At 42.3% G+C, this 18,405-nt stretch overlaps 1 protein-coding gene across 2 annotated transcripts in view; it reads left to right on the top strand.

Annotated features, from left to right (window-relative positions):
• The window catches only part of ARVCF (ARVCF delta catenin family member), a 152,030-nt gene that overhangs the window by 85,313 nt on the left and 48,312 nt on the right, over positions 1–18,405 (top strand). For both annotated transcript variants that reach the window (XM_058816432.1, XM_058816433.1), the window contains exons 5-7: positions 2,153–2,336; positions 15,183–15,300; positions 16,559–16,730. In XM_058816432.1, the coding sequence (XP_058672415.1) occupies positions 2,153–2,336; positions 15,183–15,300; positions 16,559–16,730 (474 nt within the window). The remainder of the gene's footprint in view (positions 1–2,152; positions 2,337–15,182; positions 15,301–16,558; positions 16,731–18,405) is intronic.

Below are 18,405 nucleotides of genomic sequence, written 5' to 3'. Positions count from 1 at the left end.
GGCTGTCACTAGCAGTGACTTTTCCATAGAATTTGTTTTCTCTAGTGTAGAAAGGATGCTTGGATTTAGAGCTCTTTGTTTCATAATTTTGAACAAGAAGAGTGTACTGTCAGTGTGTTTATTTTCTATATCCTTTCCTGTGAAATATTTTCCCCATGAAATCAGTTTTCAACCTGAAGTTTTTTCTCTGTCTGGAACCACAGGACTCCCTCACCTCTGTTTATCTTTTGCTACATTTCTTTTAAGTGCTGTGAATTTTCCCTTGCTAAAGGCTGTTCAACAGAGGGATTCCTTTGGATTTCCTTATGCAACCATCAAGGAGAATATTATAAATTTAAGTGCTTTGACCTTTTGAATAATTTGAAGTGATTGCACTAATTTTTTTAATAGTAAGGCTGTCTTTTATTCTTCTTCAGTTTATTGTTTTGTATGAAAGATTGTGGAGATGGGATGCAGATGAGAAATTGAAATCTTGTAAAATGCTGGGGGAGTTTTCATCAAAGAGGGTGGGGGAAAGGTTCTGTGTAACTCCAGTTCCCTTTGTCTGGTAGTCTCTCACTGAGATTTACAGTCAAATTGTGTTTGCCCTAAATAGTTCATTGCATAAGTTAGAGCCAGCCCCTTGATAAAAATTCTGTGTATGTAGAGGAGCTGTTCCATAGGGGCAGGTGGTTCTCCTGGTCAGGGTGGGGTTACAGCATCAAAGCTGGTGCTAGATGGGCAGGTTGGTGCTGCAGTCCAGTCAGAACTCTATTGAATCCACAGTTGCATTTAGTCTCTTGAAATAACCTCTGGTGAATGAGAATATAGGAAGAGTTTGGAGGTGGTGATTTTATTTTACATGCTGTGGTTGAAGGTATTGAAGTCCAGACACAAATCTCTAAGTCCTAAAACAAGCAAAAGGTTTTTGCACTGGTAATATTTCATACGCTCCTGTAATATTAGAGATCTTGAAAATTTTGTAGGTATTCTTGACTTTTTACTTATTTATCTGCCTAGTTCTCCTTAAGCAATAAAATTTGCCTCTGTAGTTTCACTCTAGAAGTAACAGATTACATCACTGCTCCAGGAAAGATTGAAAGGGACAGAAACAAAAGGTTGCACTTCTGTTGTTGTGTTTTTTAGATGTATACAGAATTAGGTGGAGATTTACAGTATGCACTGTAATCTGCACATGTCCATAGTTGTGGTAACACAGGGACCTCAGGTTGGTATTCGATCCCTTTGGGAAAGATTCCTTGTGTGTTTTGGGGAATCTGGGTTTTCTGTTTGGGCTGTCTGAAAATTTTGCTAGAACTGACACTTTTTCTTGGAGACCAAAAGCGTGTGTCTGGCTCCCTCCAAGTGTTGTTACTGACAGCTCTCAGATGGTACCAGGCTGGGTCTATGCAGAAATTCTCTCTGAAGTGAGCGTTCTGTTTCAGTCCTACTCTGATGAGTAATAACTGTCAGGACACTGATACAGGTCTGCTGGGAGGCTGTATCACTTATCTAACACTGGGTATTTTGCAGCTATAAAGCTGTTGCTCTGTTATTCGGTTTTGATGTTTGACTTCTGTCTGCTTTGGCTCATAATTGAAGTAAAAATGAAAAGACAGTGGAGTTCTGGTTTCCAGCTTCTTCAAGAAATCATATGTTTGTGGCACCAGGAGATTTGAACACAGATATTGCTTGTGACAGGAAGATGTGAAAATAAATAATAGAGAGGAGACTTGAATGAAATATTATCTTGTGTAGAAGATAAGCATAAGATCAGTGATCCTCCAGAAATTCATCTCTCCTTGGATTTGCTCAATATACTTTGCTTCACTGGATGAATTTTTACTTTTTGAGGCATAGTTAGACTTGAAAGTGTAACACAATTTGTATACAGCAGAAAAATCCTATTAATCTCCAGTAGTACATCACTTTTATGTTCTCTGTGTAGGGCTTGATGAGTTCAACACTATCCATGTCTTGATAAAAGTGCTTTCGTGCTCTGTTGAAGAAACTGTGGGATTTTCCCTAAGCTGGTTCTGGTCTGGCATCTCATCAAGTTGCTTCACCTTCTTGTTTAGTTTTCTGATTTAACCTTCAACTGCTTCTCTGTGAATCCTGTGATTCTCTTTACCATACAGTTGTTATTCTCTGGTTATTTAATAATCCCCTGCAGGTACCCTGTGGAATTTATCCTCCTACGAGCCCCTGAAGATGGTTATCATCAACCACGGTCTGCAGACGCTGACCAACGAGGTGATCATCCCGCACTCGGGCTGGGAGAGCGAGCCCAACGAGGACTCCAAGCCGCGCGACGCCGAGTGGACAACGGTCTTCAAGAACACCTCTGGCTGCTTGAGGTAAGGCACAGCTCTGCATTTTCCCCATCGTTTCTTGGGGGTTTCAGTGAAGATTTTGAGCTGCTGACTATTTAGGATTCTAAGTGTTCCTTCTAAAATTTCTTACAAAGGAGCCTTTTCTGGTTTCATACTGTGTTTGCAATTCTGAAAGCACCTTGAGAGCAGGACAGTTCATGCTAAAAGCTGGAGTCAGGAGGAGTCCTAATGCAGCCTGAAAAACCTGAAGAATCAATGTTCCCTAAGCACATTTTGCTTTTCTTTTGAGAAAAAACAGTTATGCTATTTAGTTTAGATTCTTCAGCTTTGCGATGAAGTCAATTAGTTCGAATAAAAGTAATAAAGATTTGGCATTATACCTTCTCTTTCTCTTAAATGTATTCCTGTCAGATTTCTACTGATTAATGCATCTTCAGAAGTTGGTTCATTTCTGTTTCTTGGGCTTGTGGTCTCTAAATTGTAATAACTATTCCCCCAAGTAACTTGACAAATGAAGAAAGTAATGAAAAGTGTTCTGGAAGGGCCCATTACTGAAATTATTTGCAGTCCCACTGGAAGCTGAGGTCCTTTAAGCAGACTCCAGACATCATAGGTTTTTACTTACTAGTGTCTCATTTCTAGGGATGTTCTGCAGGAGGAAATTAGTCATGGTGAGGGAATAAAAGGGTTATCTCAATGAATATGAGATTCTCCAGTAAGTATAGACAATAAATTGGTCATTAGTAGACTAGCCTAATCCACATCATAAAATTTTATTAGTATGTGGATCCACTCAAACTTCTGTACTCCAGGGTGTCTCTTGGTTTGTTGATCAGTTGGGTTTGGGCTTTTGCGGGTTTTTTGGGTTTTTGTTTAATTTTAAAGTAAGGCACTGGGTTTACAGGAAACTCAGACTTCTTTTGGACACTGTGTTCTTAAAGCCTATGAAGAAGGATGTGAAACATGGTACTGAGATGTTAGAGAATTTAAACTTCTGATATTTCAAAGTGGTCCTGGTGAACCCTGTAATGCATCAGGCCAACTCCCAGTGAATGGTGGCTGCTCTGCTGTTGAATAGGGAAATGTCTTTCAGTCCTCTCATCTCCAGTCTCTGCTGTCACAGTCAGGAGGGACTTAGTGCTTCCTTGTGGAAAATGTGAAGCTTCCATCAGATGTGAGGTGAGGTGATCTCATGCCTGACTGAGGCTGCCTGAGGTAGATGGGGATGTGAGAGCAGGGAAGGGTAATCTGGAAAAGGTAATCTGTCCAGGTCTGTGCTGAGCCATGGAGACAGCAGCCTCCTGCACAGGAACTGAGCAGAACTGCCCTGCTGTCTGCCCCCTCTGTGCAGTGAGGTGAGTGAGTGCAGGAGCAGGTGGGTGTGAGCTGCCTTTCAGCTGGTTGTGCTTCCTGTTCCTATGTCAGGGATATAACACACACTGTTTGTGGAGCACTTCCAGATCTAGGGGTCTAAATGGGCATATCAAAAGTAATTAACATTAAAACTGTTGGAAATTATTTTGTGTTGTGTGTTGAAATCCTGTGCAACTCATCTTTAAAAGCAGCAACAAGATGTGATAGTTAACACCAACAGGGAATAAATTGTTGCAGCCATCTGTCTGACAGACATCAGTGTTTAAAAACCCCTTTGCCTATGCTTCTCTCATTGACTCAGTAGCTGGTCCTAGAAATTCAATTTTCCACGAATGGAGCTTATTGCAGGCTGCAAACTGTTCACCAGTTTGATATTTAATTGGGAGGTTAGGCCTCTTGATTATGTGCCAGCCTCCCTTTGTCTCCTTTGGAAGTGAGCCTCAGGTGTGAGCTGTGTTGTCTCCCGAAATAAGTGGAACAATCTCTGAGCCTGTGAGGTTTCAGGTGTCCTTGCAGTTTAGGTATCTAAGCAGAACACAGGCGCTGTGCATGCAGCATGACATTCCTTTCAGTATCATTTTTTCAGTTAATGAAGTTTATCAACAGATGTGGGTGAGTTTGTTCCAAACTCAGTGATTCACAGCATGAACTGCCAGTTAATTACTTGCTGTGTTTTTATTTTTTTAACACTGCTTACTCATCTTTACTTTGTTCTTAATCTAGGTTTCTCCTTTGATAATGTGGAGCCATGGAAACACTCGTTTCAAAATAATTAAAAACAAGTAATTAAAAATACCCACACTACAATTATTTAGCTTTACCTCTTCTTCAATTCCTGGACCATCCCACTTTCCTTTCCAGTCTTACCCATTTTCCCCTGTGTAACTTGTGTCTCTCCCCCCTCACTTTGGGGGTTCAGGTGCTGGTGTGTGTGCAGGTCTGAGTAAGTTGGGGTGAGCTATGTGCTCACCTTGGCCCAGTGCCTCCGGGTGGATTTAGAGCTGCATTGACAGCAGGACAGTGTGGTGTGGCAGGCACCTGTGGGATGGAAGGGTGGTTCAGCTGCAGGGTCAGTAACTGGGGCCAACCCCTGAGCAAAGATCTATACCTGCACCAGGGCCGGGGATTAACTTACAAGATAAGAGCCATGGTCCATGCACTCTGCCCTTGGCTGGAGCTGAGGTGGCTTTCTGGCTTTCTGTAGCCAGATTTACCCACTTGCTGAAGTAACAAAATTCCCACTGTGATGCTGGATACTGATTTAGGTTTGTGTGGCCACAGGATTTGCACCCCTGCTCACAGTTTATGATCAGAAAAGCCATTCAAGAAAGCTGCTTTGCCATGTTATTTGTTCTGGGGTTACCTGGGACACTCAATGGTGCCCATTCCAGGCTGCTGTAGCTGACTGCTCACACAGAGAGCCAGGGGGAATCCAAGGAAGAAAAGGCCACTGGTGAAGGTCTATATTGACTGTTGTTTATTTAAAGTCAGGCCCTCTCCTGTGACTGTGCCCATTGTAGGGTTATTTTGAATCCTGGTATCATCAGGAACATGGCTGATGGGTTCTGTGTGCCATCTCACTCTGCACTTGACTTGCCAAAAACTCTGCTCAAAGAAATGTTTGGGGGAATCCTTGGCAGCACATCCAATTTGCAAAGTATGATCTAATAATAAAATTGATTGGATGCTCTTTTATAATCTTGACCACTGAAGCTTTCAGAAATGAGTGCAGGTGATGGTAATTTTGTCTTCATTCCCATCCTGAGATCAGGAAAAAGATGCTTCCTCTTACATTGCTGTGTTTCCAAGGGTAGACACAGTATGATGAATACATCTGCAATATCCGGTCACTAGCCTTGTGAGGGATGCTGCCCTGGGTGTCATTTATAAAACAGGGGTGTTCTTGTATCCTGTTGAAGCTGATAAAAGAAACATGTATGGTAGAAATCTGGAAATGAACAGTAAAAGACAAAGCAAAGTGGATTTTTGGTTATGAAGCAGTAGGACTGGGAAAGAAGTAAGGAAGACATTTGCCTGCCATAGGAGAATCATTAACTATGTACAGATGTTCCTTCATTTCATTTACAGTGCAAGTTTTATGTCTTCACATTGTATTTTATTCTTTTAGGTATGTAGAGAAGGTCTCTTCTAGTTACTGCCTCTTTTTTTTTTTTTTTTCTTTAAACACTTAAATCCCTACTGGGATTTGCAATCCTGAAGCATTTGTCTTCAAATTGCACTCCTGGTGAAGCAGTGGAATTATTTGGTGCATCTTCATGAGGCAAGTTCATGGTCCTTCCTAGAGCTTTTACCCAGACATTGAGGTGCTTCAGGAAAAGAGTATGAATTGAGCTCTTATAGGAAAGATGGATCTGTGGTTCATGAACACCCAGGCAGCTCCAGAGACCTTCCCTGGGTCTCCTGGTTTCTCCAAAGGTGCTTCCCTGCTTTGCATGGAAATTGCTGCATCTGTGAGTCAGAGCACTGTTGCAGTCACATCATCTTGTTAGTTGTCTGTGGAGATACCCACCATGATTCCTAGTTTTCTGGAAGCAGCAAGGATTTTAATGGTTTAAAAATTAAATTCATTATGGGCTTAATTGCTAGTTTCTGCCTAATTGCTTTTAATTCTCTCTTGGATTTTTTCACTTATAAGAGGACAGAGTAGAACTTAGTTCCTAAATTGCCAACTTTCTAGCCTGATTCCTGTGCTAAACTGACCTGTTGTCAACAAATGTTAAATGAATTAATTTGCATAGCAAACAGATGCAAAGTGCTCCTTTTTCCAGGGGTACCATCTGTAGTTGCAGCATTTCTTGTCAGTTCTCCAAGTACACAGAAATTCGCATTCACAAATACCCTTAGGGTTCAGAGCCCTGGCCGAGGTGTATGAACACAAACAAACCTGCACCCACCTGACTTTCCCTAAAAACACACATTCTTCAGCTGGAGATTGCACATAGCAGCTTGTCCAATGTCAGCCCCTGAGAAGGGAAGGGACGACCTGGTGGCTGGAGCTGTACCAGGAGACTTGAGAAGTGTGGATTTATTTGCTGGTGCGCTACTGCACTGACATAATTACAGGCAAGATTAATGGTATAAACCTTTTTGTGGTCTAATTTTTAATAGCCCTGTCTCCTTCTGGCTTTGGTTAGGTTCAGGCTGCTAAGTGCCTTAGGGGATCTAGACTTCACTGATCTTCAATCTTCTGTCTTTAATGTGGGACTGGCACCTCGGTATGTACCTTCCCTGAAGTTGCTGTAAATACCAGTAGTTCAAGGATTTGAAATGGTTCATCCTACAGACTTCAACTGGGAAAAAACAACTTCTGTAGGTGTAAATTAAGGGTTTGGTCCATGGAATCAACACCTGATAGGTTTGGTAAATGTGAGACATGATGCTTGAAGACATGGTGTAAAGACTCAGGGAATTCAGAGCCAGAAATATGCTCCACCAGGTTGAGAAATTAGTGAAAGTATCTGCAGATTCCTCTTAGGTACTTCAGAGGAAAGGAAACTGCAAGAGCTTGATGGTAAATCAGAAATATTTGGGATATTTCAAATCCTTTTTATATGCAAATGTTCTGAGCCTTTTTCTGAGGAGGACAGAGCATTATGGTACATGCCTGTACATCTTGTGCTGCAAATGTCACCTGCAGTGTTTCAGACACAGGTAACACTGTGAGTCCTCATGTCTTTATAGTTCAATAATGTGTATGTACCCAGACACTGCCTGCACCCACTGTTTGGAGCAGGAGTGTGGGTGTGTCTCTGAGGCATGTGGAGGTAAAGAAGATTTGTCAAGCAACTTGTGGTCTTGTTTGGGCAGAAAAGGTCTCTGTCTTTGCCCCCACAAACACCTGTATTGAGTGCACCAGTGATGTTGGTGTGCCTGTTTTTTCTTCCCATCTCTGTGTGCTGAATTTGAGGAACAAAAAGAAGTAAGGTCATCAAAACCAGGTTCTTATGCCCTTCTTTCTTATTAATGATTAATGTGTGGCTTTTCTCTGAAGAAGAGTGCCTGGGAATTAGAGCTTTCAGAATGCATTACTTTCAAGTTGTTCATCTTTAGATCCTGCAGGCATGATAATAGTATGTGGTGACAGTCACCAAATATTTGTCCTGTGTGCACTCATACACTGGAGGCAGCCTTCATCCCCAGCTGACTGAGGTTAGAAGGTGCTGAAGTGCAAATCTGTGACCTGGAAGTGCTGCCTAGTGCAGAGCAGGAGCTGAGGCTCAGGTGACGCTGCTGCGGTGCTGCTGGATGAGCTGCCCTTGGTGTCAGGGGAGCTTTGCTCACTGAGGCATGGCACAACAGAGAAGGTAGAAACTAAAGGCTGGCACCTGAAAACTCACTTTTCTGTCTTCTTTATCAGCATCAAATTTGCAGTAGTACAGAGCCCTCCTCAGCAGCTACACTTCTCTCCAACTCCAAAAACGGTTCTATGGCAAAGTCGTTTGTTTGGCGTTCCCTCTTACTCTGTGTATTCTCCTATCCTAGTTGAAGTAGTCCTTTCCTATGCTTTGCAGAGCAGTTATTTAATCAGGATCATCTGGAGAGGACTCCTCCCAAAGGTTAATGCTTCTCTGTGCCACCCAGGGGAGCTGAGGGCAGATGCTGCCATCTCTGTCCCCCACTCACCCGCAGTGCTGAGGCTGCTGTGCTCGTGTTGTGTTCACAGTGGGTGCAGCCTGTGAGAGATTGATGCTCCAGGTACTGGAGCTAATGATTCTGTCAGTCTTCTGGTGTGCAGCAGGTGCTTTTGAAGTGGACTTTGAGAGAAGGAATAGTTCCAGAAAAGAGATAAAAACAGAACCAAAATTTGCCTGTGAATCTTCACTTTGGAGGCGGCAAGTAGCACAAAAAGGGAGAAGCTTATCTGCCCAACCCAGACTGGAAAAAATCAACTCAAATTAAAAACCCACACAAAAGAGAGGAGTGAGCAAAGGCAGTTTCTTAATTAGCTTACTGATACTGTGCAGGATCACAGCATATGGCTGTCCTGGGGCTTATATTATGTGCAGAGCGTTTAATTCGTGCTAGTAAGGAGCTGTTAGGGTTCCTCCTGACAGTTCCTGATGTTTAGCTTGTAATATAAATAAATTATGCATAGATTTTAGCAGCAGAGACATAACCTAGTTACATGCAATCTTAATGCTTTACAATCATATCTTGAGGTATAAATTTAAAGTTGTGCATTTGCTTACTGCCTTTTGTCATTACTTAGAAATGAACCTAGATCCCTCCTCCCTTGGCTGTCAGGAAAGGGAATCTACAAAAATGTCTGTTGCTGTGGTGGGGTGAAGAGCAGGACTGCAGCAAAACTCCCTGCAGGCATTCTAATGGGTGTAGTCTGCTGTGGAAGGCTTGTGAGCCCTGATCCTTTGCTACATTAGTACCACCTCCTTTCTGTATTTTTGAGGTTCTTTGTCATGGCAGCAAGCATGTGTGCTAAAGCAAGCAGAGTCCCTTGGCGTTTCCTCCAGGAAGAGACCGGAATATCTTGGAAGCTGAGTAGCTGCTGGGCATCGTGGAATTCTCGTGCAGTGCATTTCTGCATCGTTTTGCATTACAGGAGAGCAAGCCAAGGCCCTCCAAGTAGGTCATGCAGGAGGTAACCAGTCAGCATTTTACTGAAAAGGCATTACAAGGTGTTTTGGGTATAGAATGCCACAGAAAACAAGGTACAGATGTTGAGTCCATCCTTTGTTAAACTGTATTCTTGAGCCCCAGCCTGAGAGCTGTAGGCAGAGTAGACAGGGATATGAGATGTGACAGGGGGCCCTGTAGATCTCTTGCTCTGTGCCACTGCTGCTGGAGCACAGACTGTGCTCATTAAACCCTTTTTCAGGGGTGGCTTTTTGCTGTGTTCTCTCAAGCATTTGCTCAACTAAACAAAACCAACCACTTTATTTAAGCAGGTGGAAGGGTTTGCATGCAAAGAAGCTGGGGCTGCTCTGCTGCTTCTCTCTCGGGTGTAACTGGTCAGTGAATGCTGCAGTGGAGCAGCAGCGTCCAGTGGGATCCCAGGGCTGAACAATCCCTCCCCAGCTGCTCCCTACCTAAATCAGCATCAGTAGAGCTCCTCTGGCTTTCTCTGCATTTCATTTGGACTTTGGCTTCTTTCTGCTTGCTTTACTATATTTTCTGCTTGATTTCTGATTGAGCTCTCTGCTGCCAAACTGCATTGTGCTGTGCAGGACCCTCTGACCAGAGCTGCCTGGATCAGGCTATCTTTGTGGCACAGGTAGCTTCTTTCTTTTTCCCTCTTGTTTTCATAACAATGAACTTTTAATACCAATTAAACTTTCTGGTACTTGATGTGAACTGATGTATGGAATCCATTCAATTTCTGCATGAAATGATGGAATGATTTTTAAATATTGTATATTCCTCCTTTGAGACATAGCAGGCCTAGAAATACACTTGGAAATAGAGTTCATTTACTACAATTATTATTGATCCATTCCTTTGGCTGACATCCAAATAAAAATTTCTTTATTATGAACAGTTTGGGGGTGTGGAAGGGTGCTTGTATAGCAAGTGTTCTGCCTGCCAGAGTAGGTGGACAGAACAACTGATATATTTTAAACTAGACTTGTGAGAAGCTCTTTTATCAGCTGAAGTATGCAAAACTCAGTGTCTGGACAGCAAAGGCTCAGTGATGGTGCTGGTCAGGGTCTAGCAAGGGGGTGGAAAGAGCTCGTCACTGTCTCAGCTTCAGCTCTCAGCTGTGATTCTTCCAGGGAAAGGTGGAAGTATTACTAGGAGGGTGTCTTAAAATTTCCAGTTCAACTTCCTATTTATAGAAAAAGCAAAGTCTCCAAACTGTTGTCTTCATTCCCAGATAGATCTCTAAACAAAGTGCTTTTTGCACCTGAGCTGAAGCAGGAGGGTAACTGCTCAGTGGCACTCCAGCCTTGGCTTCATCTGCAGCACTGTGGGGTAGCAGCTGATGGTGCTCTCCAGCCAAATGACAGACAAAACAGTCCTGGAAATACTGGCATTAATTTTCAGAGCTGAAGGTGTCTTTGCCTTTTTTTTCAAATTTCTCTTCATCATTAAAAAGAAAACAATCCAAAAGCTCTGCACATCTCCACTCTCTGTTGGATTGTTAGGGAGAGCATGGAGGGGGCACTGCCACATGATTGCATTGAAAGAGTGCAAATTAAGTACCCTGTACTTAATTACTTTTAAGTCTTTTCTCTTGAAGATAATTCTGGTGTGTGGCACAGACACTAGTAACAGCTCACCTCTCCTAGGGGGTGAGTGCCTGCTCAGTTCTGCAGATGTAGATGTAAATGTAGCATTCAGAACTGCATATTATTAAGCCAGGTCTTTGGTGATAATGATAACTTTATCTAAGGTGTGAACAGATTGCTCAGCACACTTGCCCCCATTCTCTGAAGTCTTTAATAGCAACAGACTACATTCCTAGCCTGATGAGTTTCTGTGCTCATAGGTATTTACTTTTATTTAACATTTGACTTAGTGCTTCTTTGTTTTACTGTTTTGGGGTTTTCCCCAGGGAGAACATATATTGCAACATCCTTACAAATTCTCTTTCACTACTCCTGGCCACAGTCTGGACTCCAAGAATGTGAGGGAAAATCCAGATTGATTTTTCTAACTAAAGGCTGGAGATTTAAAATATCTGGAATGAGATTTGTGCTTTACTGTTTTATGTAAAATCAGTCATCCAGTTGGTTTCTTTCTTATATACCTGGAGTCATATGGGCAGTAATTCTGTGGTTTGTTTCTAGAATTGTTCTTCAGACTGTGTATATTTACAGGAAGCACACTGAAGGTTCCTATTACCCTTTGCATTGTGACATAAGAAAGACACTTCTGGTTTTAAAATACACTTGTCATTTAACAGACTCTTGGAAAAGCACTGAAAAGCAGGAAAGTCAGGGAAAGCAGCAGAGACCTTCCTGGGGGTGAAGAGACAGGGCAAGTGTGCAGAACACTGGGGATGAATGGCAGGTCTCATTTGTCACTGGTTTGTGTAAAAATAGTTTGAGTAGTCCCCCCTCACCATTCCCACCCTTCTCAATAGGCAATCAGCTTTATTTTCATTTGTAACAGGATATTGGCCCCTCAGTGCCTCAAAAGCTCTGCAGAGTTGTTCACACTTCAATAAGTAACTTTGACTTCTATCTGCAGAAGCTCTTGATATTAATTTGCCCCAGCAAGCAAGTCAGTGAGATCATTTGTTTAATTGCAATATCTTCTGGCCATTCCAGGTCTTGCATGGCAGCCTGTCTCCTAAGTAACAGAGTTAGCAGCACCTCAGCTGGGGTCTCAGCTGCCTTTCTCTTTGGTGTCTTGTGTGAAACACTCCATCCACTGAAGAATTACTTCTGGTGTATAGCAGTACTTGTCTAATGTGTAGAAAAGTTAAATGGAAAGCAAAGCTCTCTGCTTTCTCCAAGTCTGGATGCCATATGTTACATATCTCCATTGCAGGAGTTTCTGGCCTGGGTGAGGCTCTGCATTCCTTCTGTGGAGTGTTGCCCTGTGTAAAGGGACAGCAAATCCTCCTTAACTGCTGGAATCAGTCATGTTTGTTGATTTCCATCACTCTTGGAAGAAGAGTGTTCAGAAACCTTGCTTTGAAAGCTTCTTTTGGACAATGGTTTGGTTACATCTTTCATTCCATCACATTTAACAGATACAAGATGCAGAACAATCCCAGTGCAGATGTGAAATGGGAAGAGATTTTTCCTGACTCCTGTCAGTGGAGTGTGCTATCAGGTTGATTATTCCATGGCATTTTCTGTCCTTTTTCATGACCAGTGCCAGCACTAGCTCCCCTGTCCATGTCATCCCTTTTGTTTTTATGCTCCAGCCCCTCCTGAAGACCAAAGATGAGTTTGACCAATGGCTGCCACGTGATGCTTTTCAAGGAGGTGGATGGTGGAGTCTTAAAGTCATTGCCTGGCATTTTCCTGGGTTGCATGGACTTGGGAAGGCGTCTTTGGATCATGGAGACCAAACCTGGCAGCTTCTCATGGCCTGCTCAGATGAGAACTTAGTCAAAGCATACTGTCATTGTTTTCATAGGGCCCTCCTTAGTTTAGAGCTTAGAGATTGTGGCATGGATCTGAAATGCAAATATTTCCTTGGGGTTTGGGAGCTCCTCACTGCCCTTTGCAGTGTTGGAGCAGCAGAAGAGCATTCTCATGATGCAGGTGCTGATCTCCCTGGGCTTTGTCTGAGATCTGCCTGGACTGCTGGGACAAGAGTGGGAGCTGAGCTCTCACTGGGTTAGACAAGGCAATGGGGTTTGTTCTTCCAAGGCAGATAAATCCCAAGGGCTGCAGGAAGCTCATTACCCAAGGAGGGAGGACTAACAAAATCCCAAGAGTTGTGTATTTATAGAGCAGATGTTTCTGCATGAGATGCTTATAAGGATACCTTTTGTGATGTGCTAGTAAAAATATTAAATCTGCAGAGTTTGATGTCTGGATAACTTAGTCAAAGCATTAATTAGCTATTAACTTGATCCTGCAGAGTTTTCATGCTTATTTATGTGTGATAGATGTGGGAATCTTTTCTGAAGGCATTAATTTCCAGTAAATTCTTCTAAAGTTGAAGAGACAGGGATATCAGCAGGTCATACTCTTACTTATACAGTATTATTTTTTCAATCATAATGTTATCAATGTCTACCTTGGTATTAGCCCCAGTACAGATCAAGAAGTAAGAAAGCAAGATACACAATACTGTGATGCTGTTCATAACCAAAGTGTAAAACAAATGTGGTACAAGTGTGATAGCACAAATGAACCAGAGAAAAATCTCTTCTGAATGGGCCATAGGGCAAGGAAGGTGAGAAGGTTGAGCTGTTCTGCCTTTAGTCTGACAGTGTTGCTTTTGAATTCTAACACTGTGAGACTTAATGAGGGAATAAAAAATGTGATACACAGCTCCAGATAAGACAATTTATAGTGCATTTCTGTCACCCTGAAGCTTAACAAGTAGTGTTCCACATTAATAGATGTGCTTGAAGGTGGAGCTGCTATCATTTATTGTTATAACTCCTGAAAGGTATCTCAGAGAATTTGAATTCCAATTTCATTTTCATAAAGACATAGCATTAAAACTCACATTTGTGTTTTTGATACAAAAGGATAAGTACAACTGGAGATGGGAAAACAGCAGTAGGATTCTCTTCTATCTATCCTGTGGAATCATTTTAATACCCACTTTACCTGCCTTCTATCATCCACTGCTAGAGGTGAAGCTGTGTTAGGATTTGAGAAAAGAATTTGTTTATCTGTGCATTTCATTTGTTTTCCTAATTGAAAGTTAATGTGCTGTTACAGCAACCAGCTCACAATTAAGTGCCTTCAGATTTTGAGAGGTCTCTGAGAAAAGGTGAATTTTCTTAGTTGTCTAATTAACACAGCAGCCAGCCCAGATGACCGAGACATGGGAGGGGACCATGATTGATTTGTTAATTACTTGGAGATTGGCAGTCCCTCTAGTTAAAAGCAAAAACTGACTGCAGGATCCTGATAACAGAAGGTAATGATGGTGTCCTGAGCTTTTGAGAGGTAACCTTACATAGCTTTGTGGGATTCAGAGACCTGAAAGTTGAAAGGTTGTCTGTGTTATTGTTGGAATTACTGTGTTTCGGCTTTGTGAAGAGCTTCCATACAGCTTTGGTCAGTGAGCACGATTAAGAATAATTTTGTCCCTTCATTTTCCCCCTAAAGAAAAGGGGGGTGTAGGGGGAAGGCAGCATTTGGAAAATTGACTTGAATTTTATTTATTTTTTGGGAAATGGCAGATTGATGCTTAATGCAAGGCTGGGGTATCAGTTTGTGCTCACTGGATGAGTTCAGGCCAAGTTCAAAGATCCCCTCTGACAGTTTCTACAGTCATTGATAAGTGTAACTTTAACAACTCCAAGTAGCCTTCCACTCTGTCTTGCTTATTCTACCTGTGCCATTCTCTTGTGCAGAGTTTTGAGAAATTCAAAGCCATATAAACTGTCGTCCTTTCCTTACTGAACTTGACTGACCCAGACTTTGTAATGAATCTGCTGCACACAGCTTTTTCACTTTCTGTGGCCATGATAGTGCTGGGCAATCTTGTGACTTAGTATGTTTTTCCTAAGGTGGTGAAAGTATCTTTCAGTTGGGAACTGCTGGTTTTGAAATTAAATTTTTGGTTTGCATGCTGTTTGCTCTGCAGACTCCAGCCTGGTTTAAGGTGAGTCCCTGGGCTTGCCAGCAAAGCAGAGGTGTTTGTAGGTACCTCTGGGATTGTGTTCCCCTTTTTGTTCAGGCTCAGAGAGTTGCAGGTGTGTATTGCCCACACTTTACTGAGCTTTAATAGGTTTGTCAGTCTATTTGGCCTCCTAATTTTTCATCCAAAATGATGAGTTCTTAATAATTGTAGTATAAATCAATGCACCTTTAACTTTACAGTGAAGAACTTTACAGTGAAGGTTACAGGGCTAAATTTTCTTTCTCCTGTCAGGAATGTAAGTTCAGATGGAGCAGAAGCACGCAGAAGACTGAGAGAGTGTGATGGCCTGGTGGATGCCCTCCTGCATGCTCTGCAGTCTGCAGTTGGCAAGAAGGACACGGACAATAAGGTGAATTTGAGTTTCAAAACATAGTAGATGTTGGCATCAGTTTATGCTGAAGTGTTGCACTGGGATCCAACTTTTGTTTGCTGGTATTAGAAGAGGATTATGCTTGCCTCAGAAAATAGAGTAATTGTCCTCCTCTCATGGCTGGTGTATCTGTGGTAGTGCTGATGGGGTATCAGCAGGATGCTGCTGTGTTTCCCTCTATGGCTGATGAGGGGAGCAAGGGCTGGTTGCTGGGAGAGGTGAGGAGACTGGTCCTTTATTGTCAGTGACATTATTGCTATTGTTCTGCATTACTTAATTGGCATTTATAAGTGCTGTCTCCAAATCAGAATTGAGTCCCATTTGCACAAAGCAGCAAATGAGTCAGTTCTCATTTTAAAGACTTTATTCAGCACCATCTCTGAAGACTGAAGTGCTTAGACTTTAAGAAATGTCTTCAGACCTGCAGCACTTTCACTGTGGCTTTTTTTTTTTTGGTGCAGATTTTATTAATCTGTTTTTATCATCATCTCATCCCATGACACTTAAAATTGTATTTATATGCATGAGGAATATCATAACTTTAACCTGTTTAAAAAAAGAGCATGCTATTTCTTTATAGCACCAGAAGGTTTGTAAAGCATCGTTATTTTATTCTGTGTCTCACCATGTGATGGCCTGAACAAGGGGGTTACAAAGCCCTGTTACTTAATCAGGTAATTTTGGAAGTGGATTTTGTAACCACCTGGTGGTTTCCATTGCAACCTACAGAGCACTGCTCTTGTCAGAACCCGATGTGCTGTGGATTAGCTATTACTACAGGACAACGTGTGTTCCCATTGAAATCCTCACAAGGCCTAGGTTCTGACCCAGAGAAAATTTAATAAAATGGGCCCCTTGGAGATTGTAAATGTTGGAAGAACAAGAGAGAGACTTGGATTAAAATAAGATCCTTATATGATCATTTTCTGCTGTGTGTTTGATCTTTTGGTGAATTGTATTCTTTATGTAAGATCAAGTGGTATTTTTGATTAGAGAGTTTTCATTTTGAATGGATACTATTTATAAAGCGCTTTACTTTTGGAAAAATAAAACGGGCTTTAGAAGAAGAATGAACTTTATTTAATGGTCTTGACTAAATCTTCCTTGAGAGCTACGTGGTTTTCCTGGGACAGGTAGCCTTCTTTTTTCAATTTCCCCAAGCCCTCCTCTGTACAGTACAATGGTTTGCAGGTAAGAGGGTGCAATATTTCATATAACATAAATTTCTTTGTCACAGTCTGTGGAGAACTGTGTGTGCATCATGCGGAACCTTTCCTATCATGTCCACAAAGAGGTCCCTGGAGCTGATAAGTACCAAGAACTAGATGCTGGTCAGACTACAGGCACAGGAGGCTCCCAGAAGAAGAAGAAAGATGATGCTGGTTGTTTTGGTGGAAAAAAAGCTAAAGGTATGTGTTGCAAAAACTCAGAACTAGAAATGAATTTGGGGGTAATGTTGCTGTGCAGTCCTGTTCTTGCAAGCACATTCATCGTGCTTATTTAGGATGATGCAGTTTGCGGAGTGTTTGCAGTGTCCTGGCATGTGTTTATCTCCTATGTTGCATCACAGTTGAATGTTTGGGATTCTTTTTTCCACAGTACTGTAATTTTGTTTGGCTTTAAACAGGAATGCTGCATGCTGACAGATGACATTGTGCTGTTGGAAAAAGGTGGATGTGCTGTGTCTCTCCTCTGCATTGCTGTATTCTTGCATCTGTCACATCTCTGCTCAGTCTCCTTGCCTGGCTGTGTAGCACGTGCGCCCTTCTCAGGAAGCCAGGCCAGCATGGATCCATCCACCCATCCCTGTGCATGGCACTCCTGCCTGTACATCTTCCATGCCTCCAGACTCTCATACTTGAAAACAAACTAAAAGCCTCCCCTCCCACTCAACCAAAACATACAACCTCCCAATTCAGTCGCTATTTCAGTAATTTAAATTGCAAACACGATTTTGTAGCTTTTAATTGTCAGTCACTCTTAGACCTGTTCTCTCCTCTGGGGCATGAGTGTTGCAAATGAGTTTCATTATGAGAGGATTAATAGTCCCAGTAACCCCCCTTCAATGTTTCCTTTACAAGGAGACACTCAAATTATATCTGCTTTCTTTGTTGTTTTAGAGAAATTACTATTCTAGACTGAATTCTGTTTCCTTTCTTAGAGAAATGACTATTCAGATGAATTCAGAGATAATTAATTCCATTTCTGCCTAGGCTTCATTCTCCTCATTCATGTGTACACATATCCTGGCTTATTATTTGTACCCAGGTACAAGGAAGGGTTTTGCCCCTAAAGAGCTGATATGGAGTTGTTTGAACTTGATGGACTCTATGCTGCACATTACTCTTTGATCTGATCTGCACAAGTTATTAAATATTACGTGTTTCCATATGTGTTAGGGAAGTCATAACAGTGTGAACTTGCTTTTGCAGACTAGTCTGTCATCAACTACATTTAAACTGTTTAAAATAAAAAATTGACGGGCATCTTCTAAAGACTGGGGGGAAAACTAAAGAAGTAATTCTGCGTGCCTGGCCAGCCTGTTCTCACAGGGAGTGACTGAGCCTGCAGTGCGATCCCCTTTGGAAGCCTTGCATGTGTGCTGACTCGAGCCTGTTCCTGCCACCTGCAGTCCGTGGTGTTGCTTTGCCTGAGAGCAGCACAGTCCATGGAAACACTTCAGCCATTAAAGCTCTGAGTGGCCTGTGGGAGGAGAGTGTTGTGCTGAGGGAGAATTGTCCTCCACCCCTTGATGGCAGTGACAGGAGCACTCTCAGGTGTGTGTCCCATGCCAGGTGTCTGCCTGGGCCCACCTAGAGACTCCTCTCATGGGGCTGTGCTCCCAGGTACTTTCTGTTCATCAGCTGAAGCACCAGGTCACATCTTTGTGGGCAAATCAATCTCAAAATCATCTGATTCTGGGGGGTGAGCCTGTGGATTGCAGCAAGCAGTGCAGGCACTCAGTGACAGCTTGGGTTTGGCTCTCTGTGTTTGGCAGGAAATGACAATACATTTTAATGGGTATTTCCACCTTTTTGCAGTGCTCTTTTGAAAGTGTGCTGCTCCCTAGAGGGAAATCAGCTG

This window comes from Ammospiza caudacuta, chromosome 18 (assembly GCF_027887145.1).
Source record: "Ammospiza caudacuta isolate bAmmCau1 chromosome 18, bAmmCau1.pri, whole genome shotgun sequence".
Classification (NCBI taxonomy): domain Eukaryota; kingdom Metazoa; phylum Chordata; class Aves; order Passeriformes; family Passerellidae; genus Ammospiza; species Ammospiza caudacuta.
Note: the sequence above shows the minus strand (reverse complement) of the source record. Positions and strands in the feature narration are given on the sequence as shown.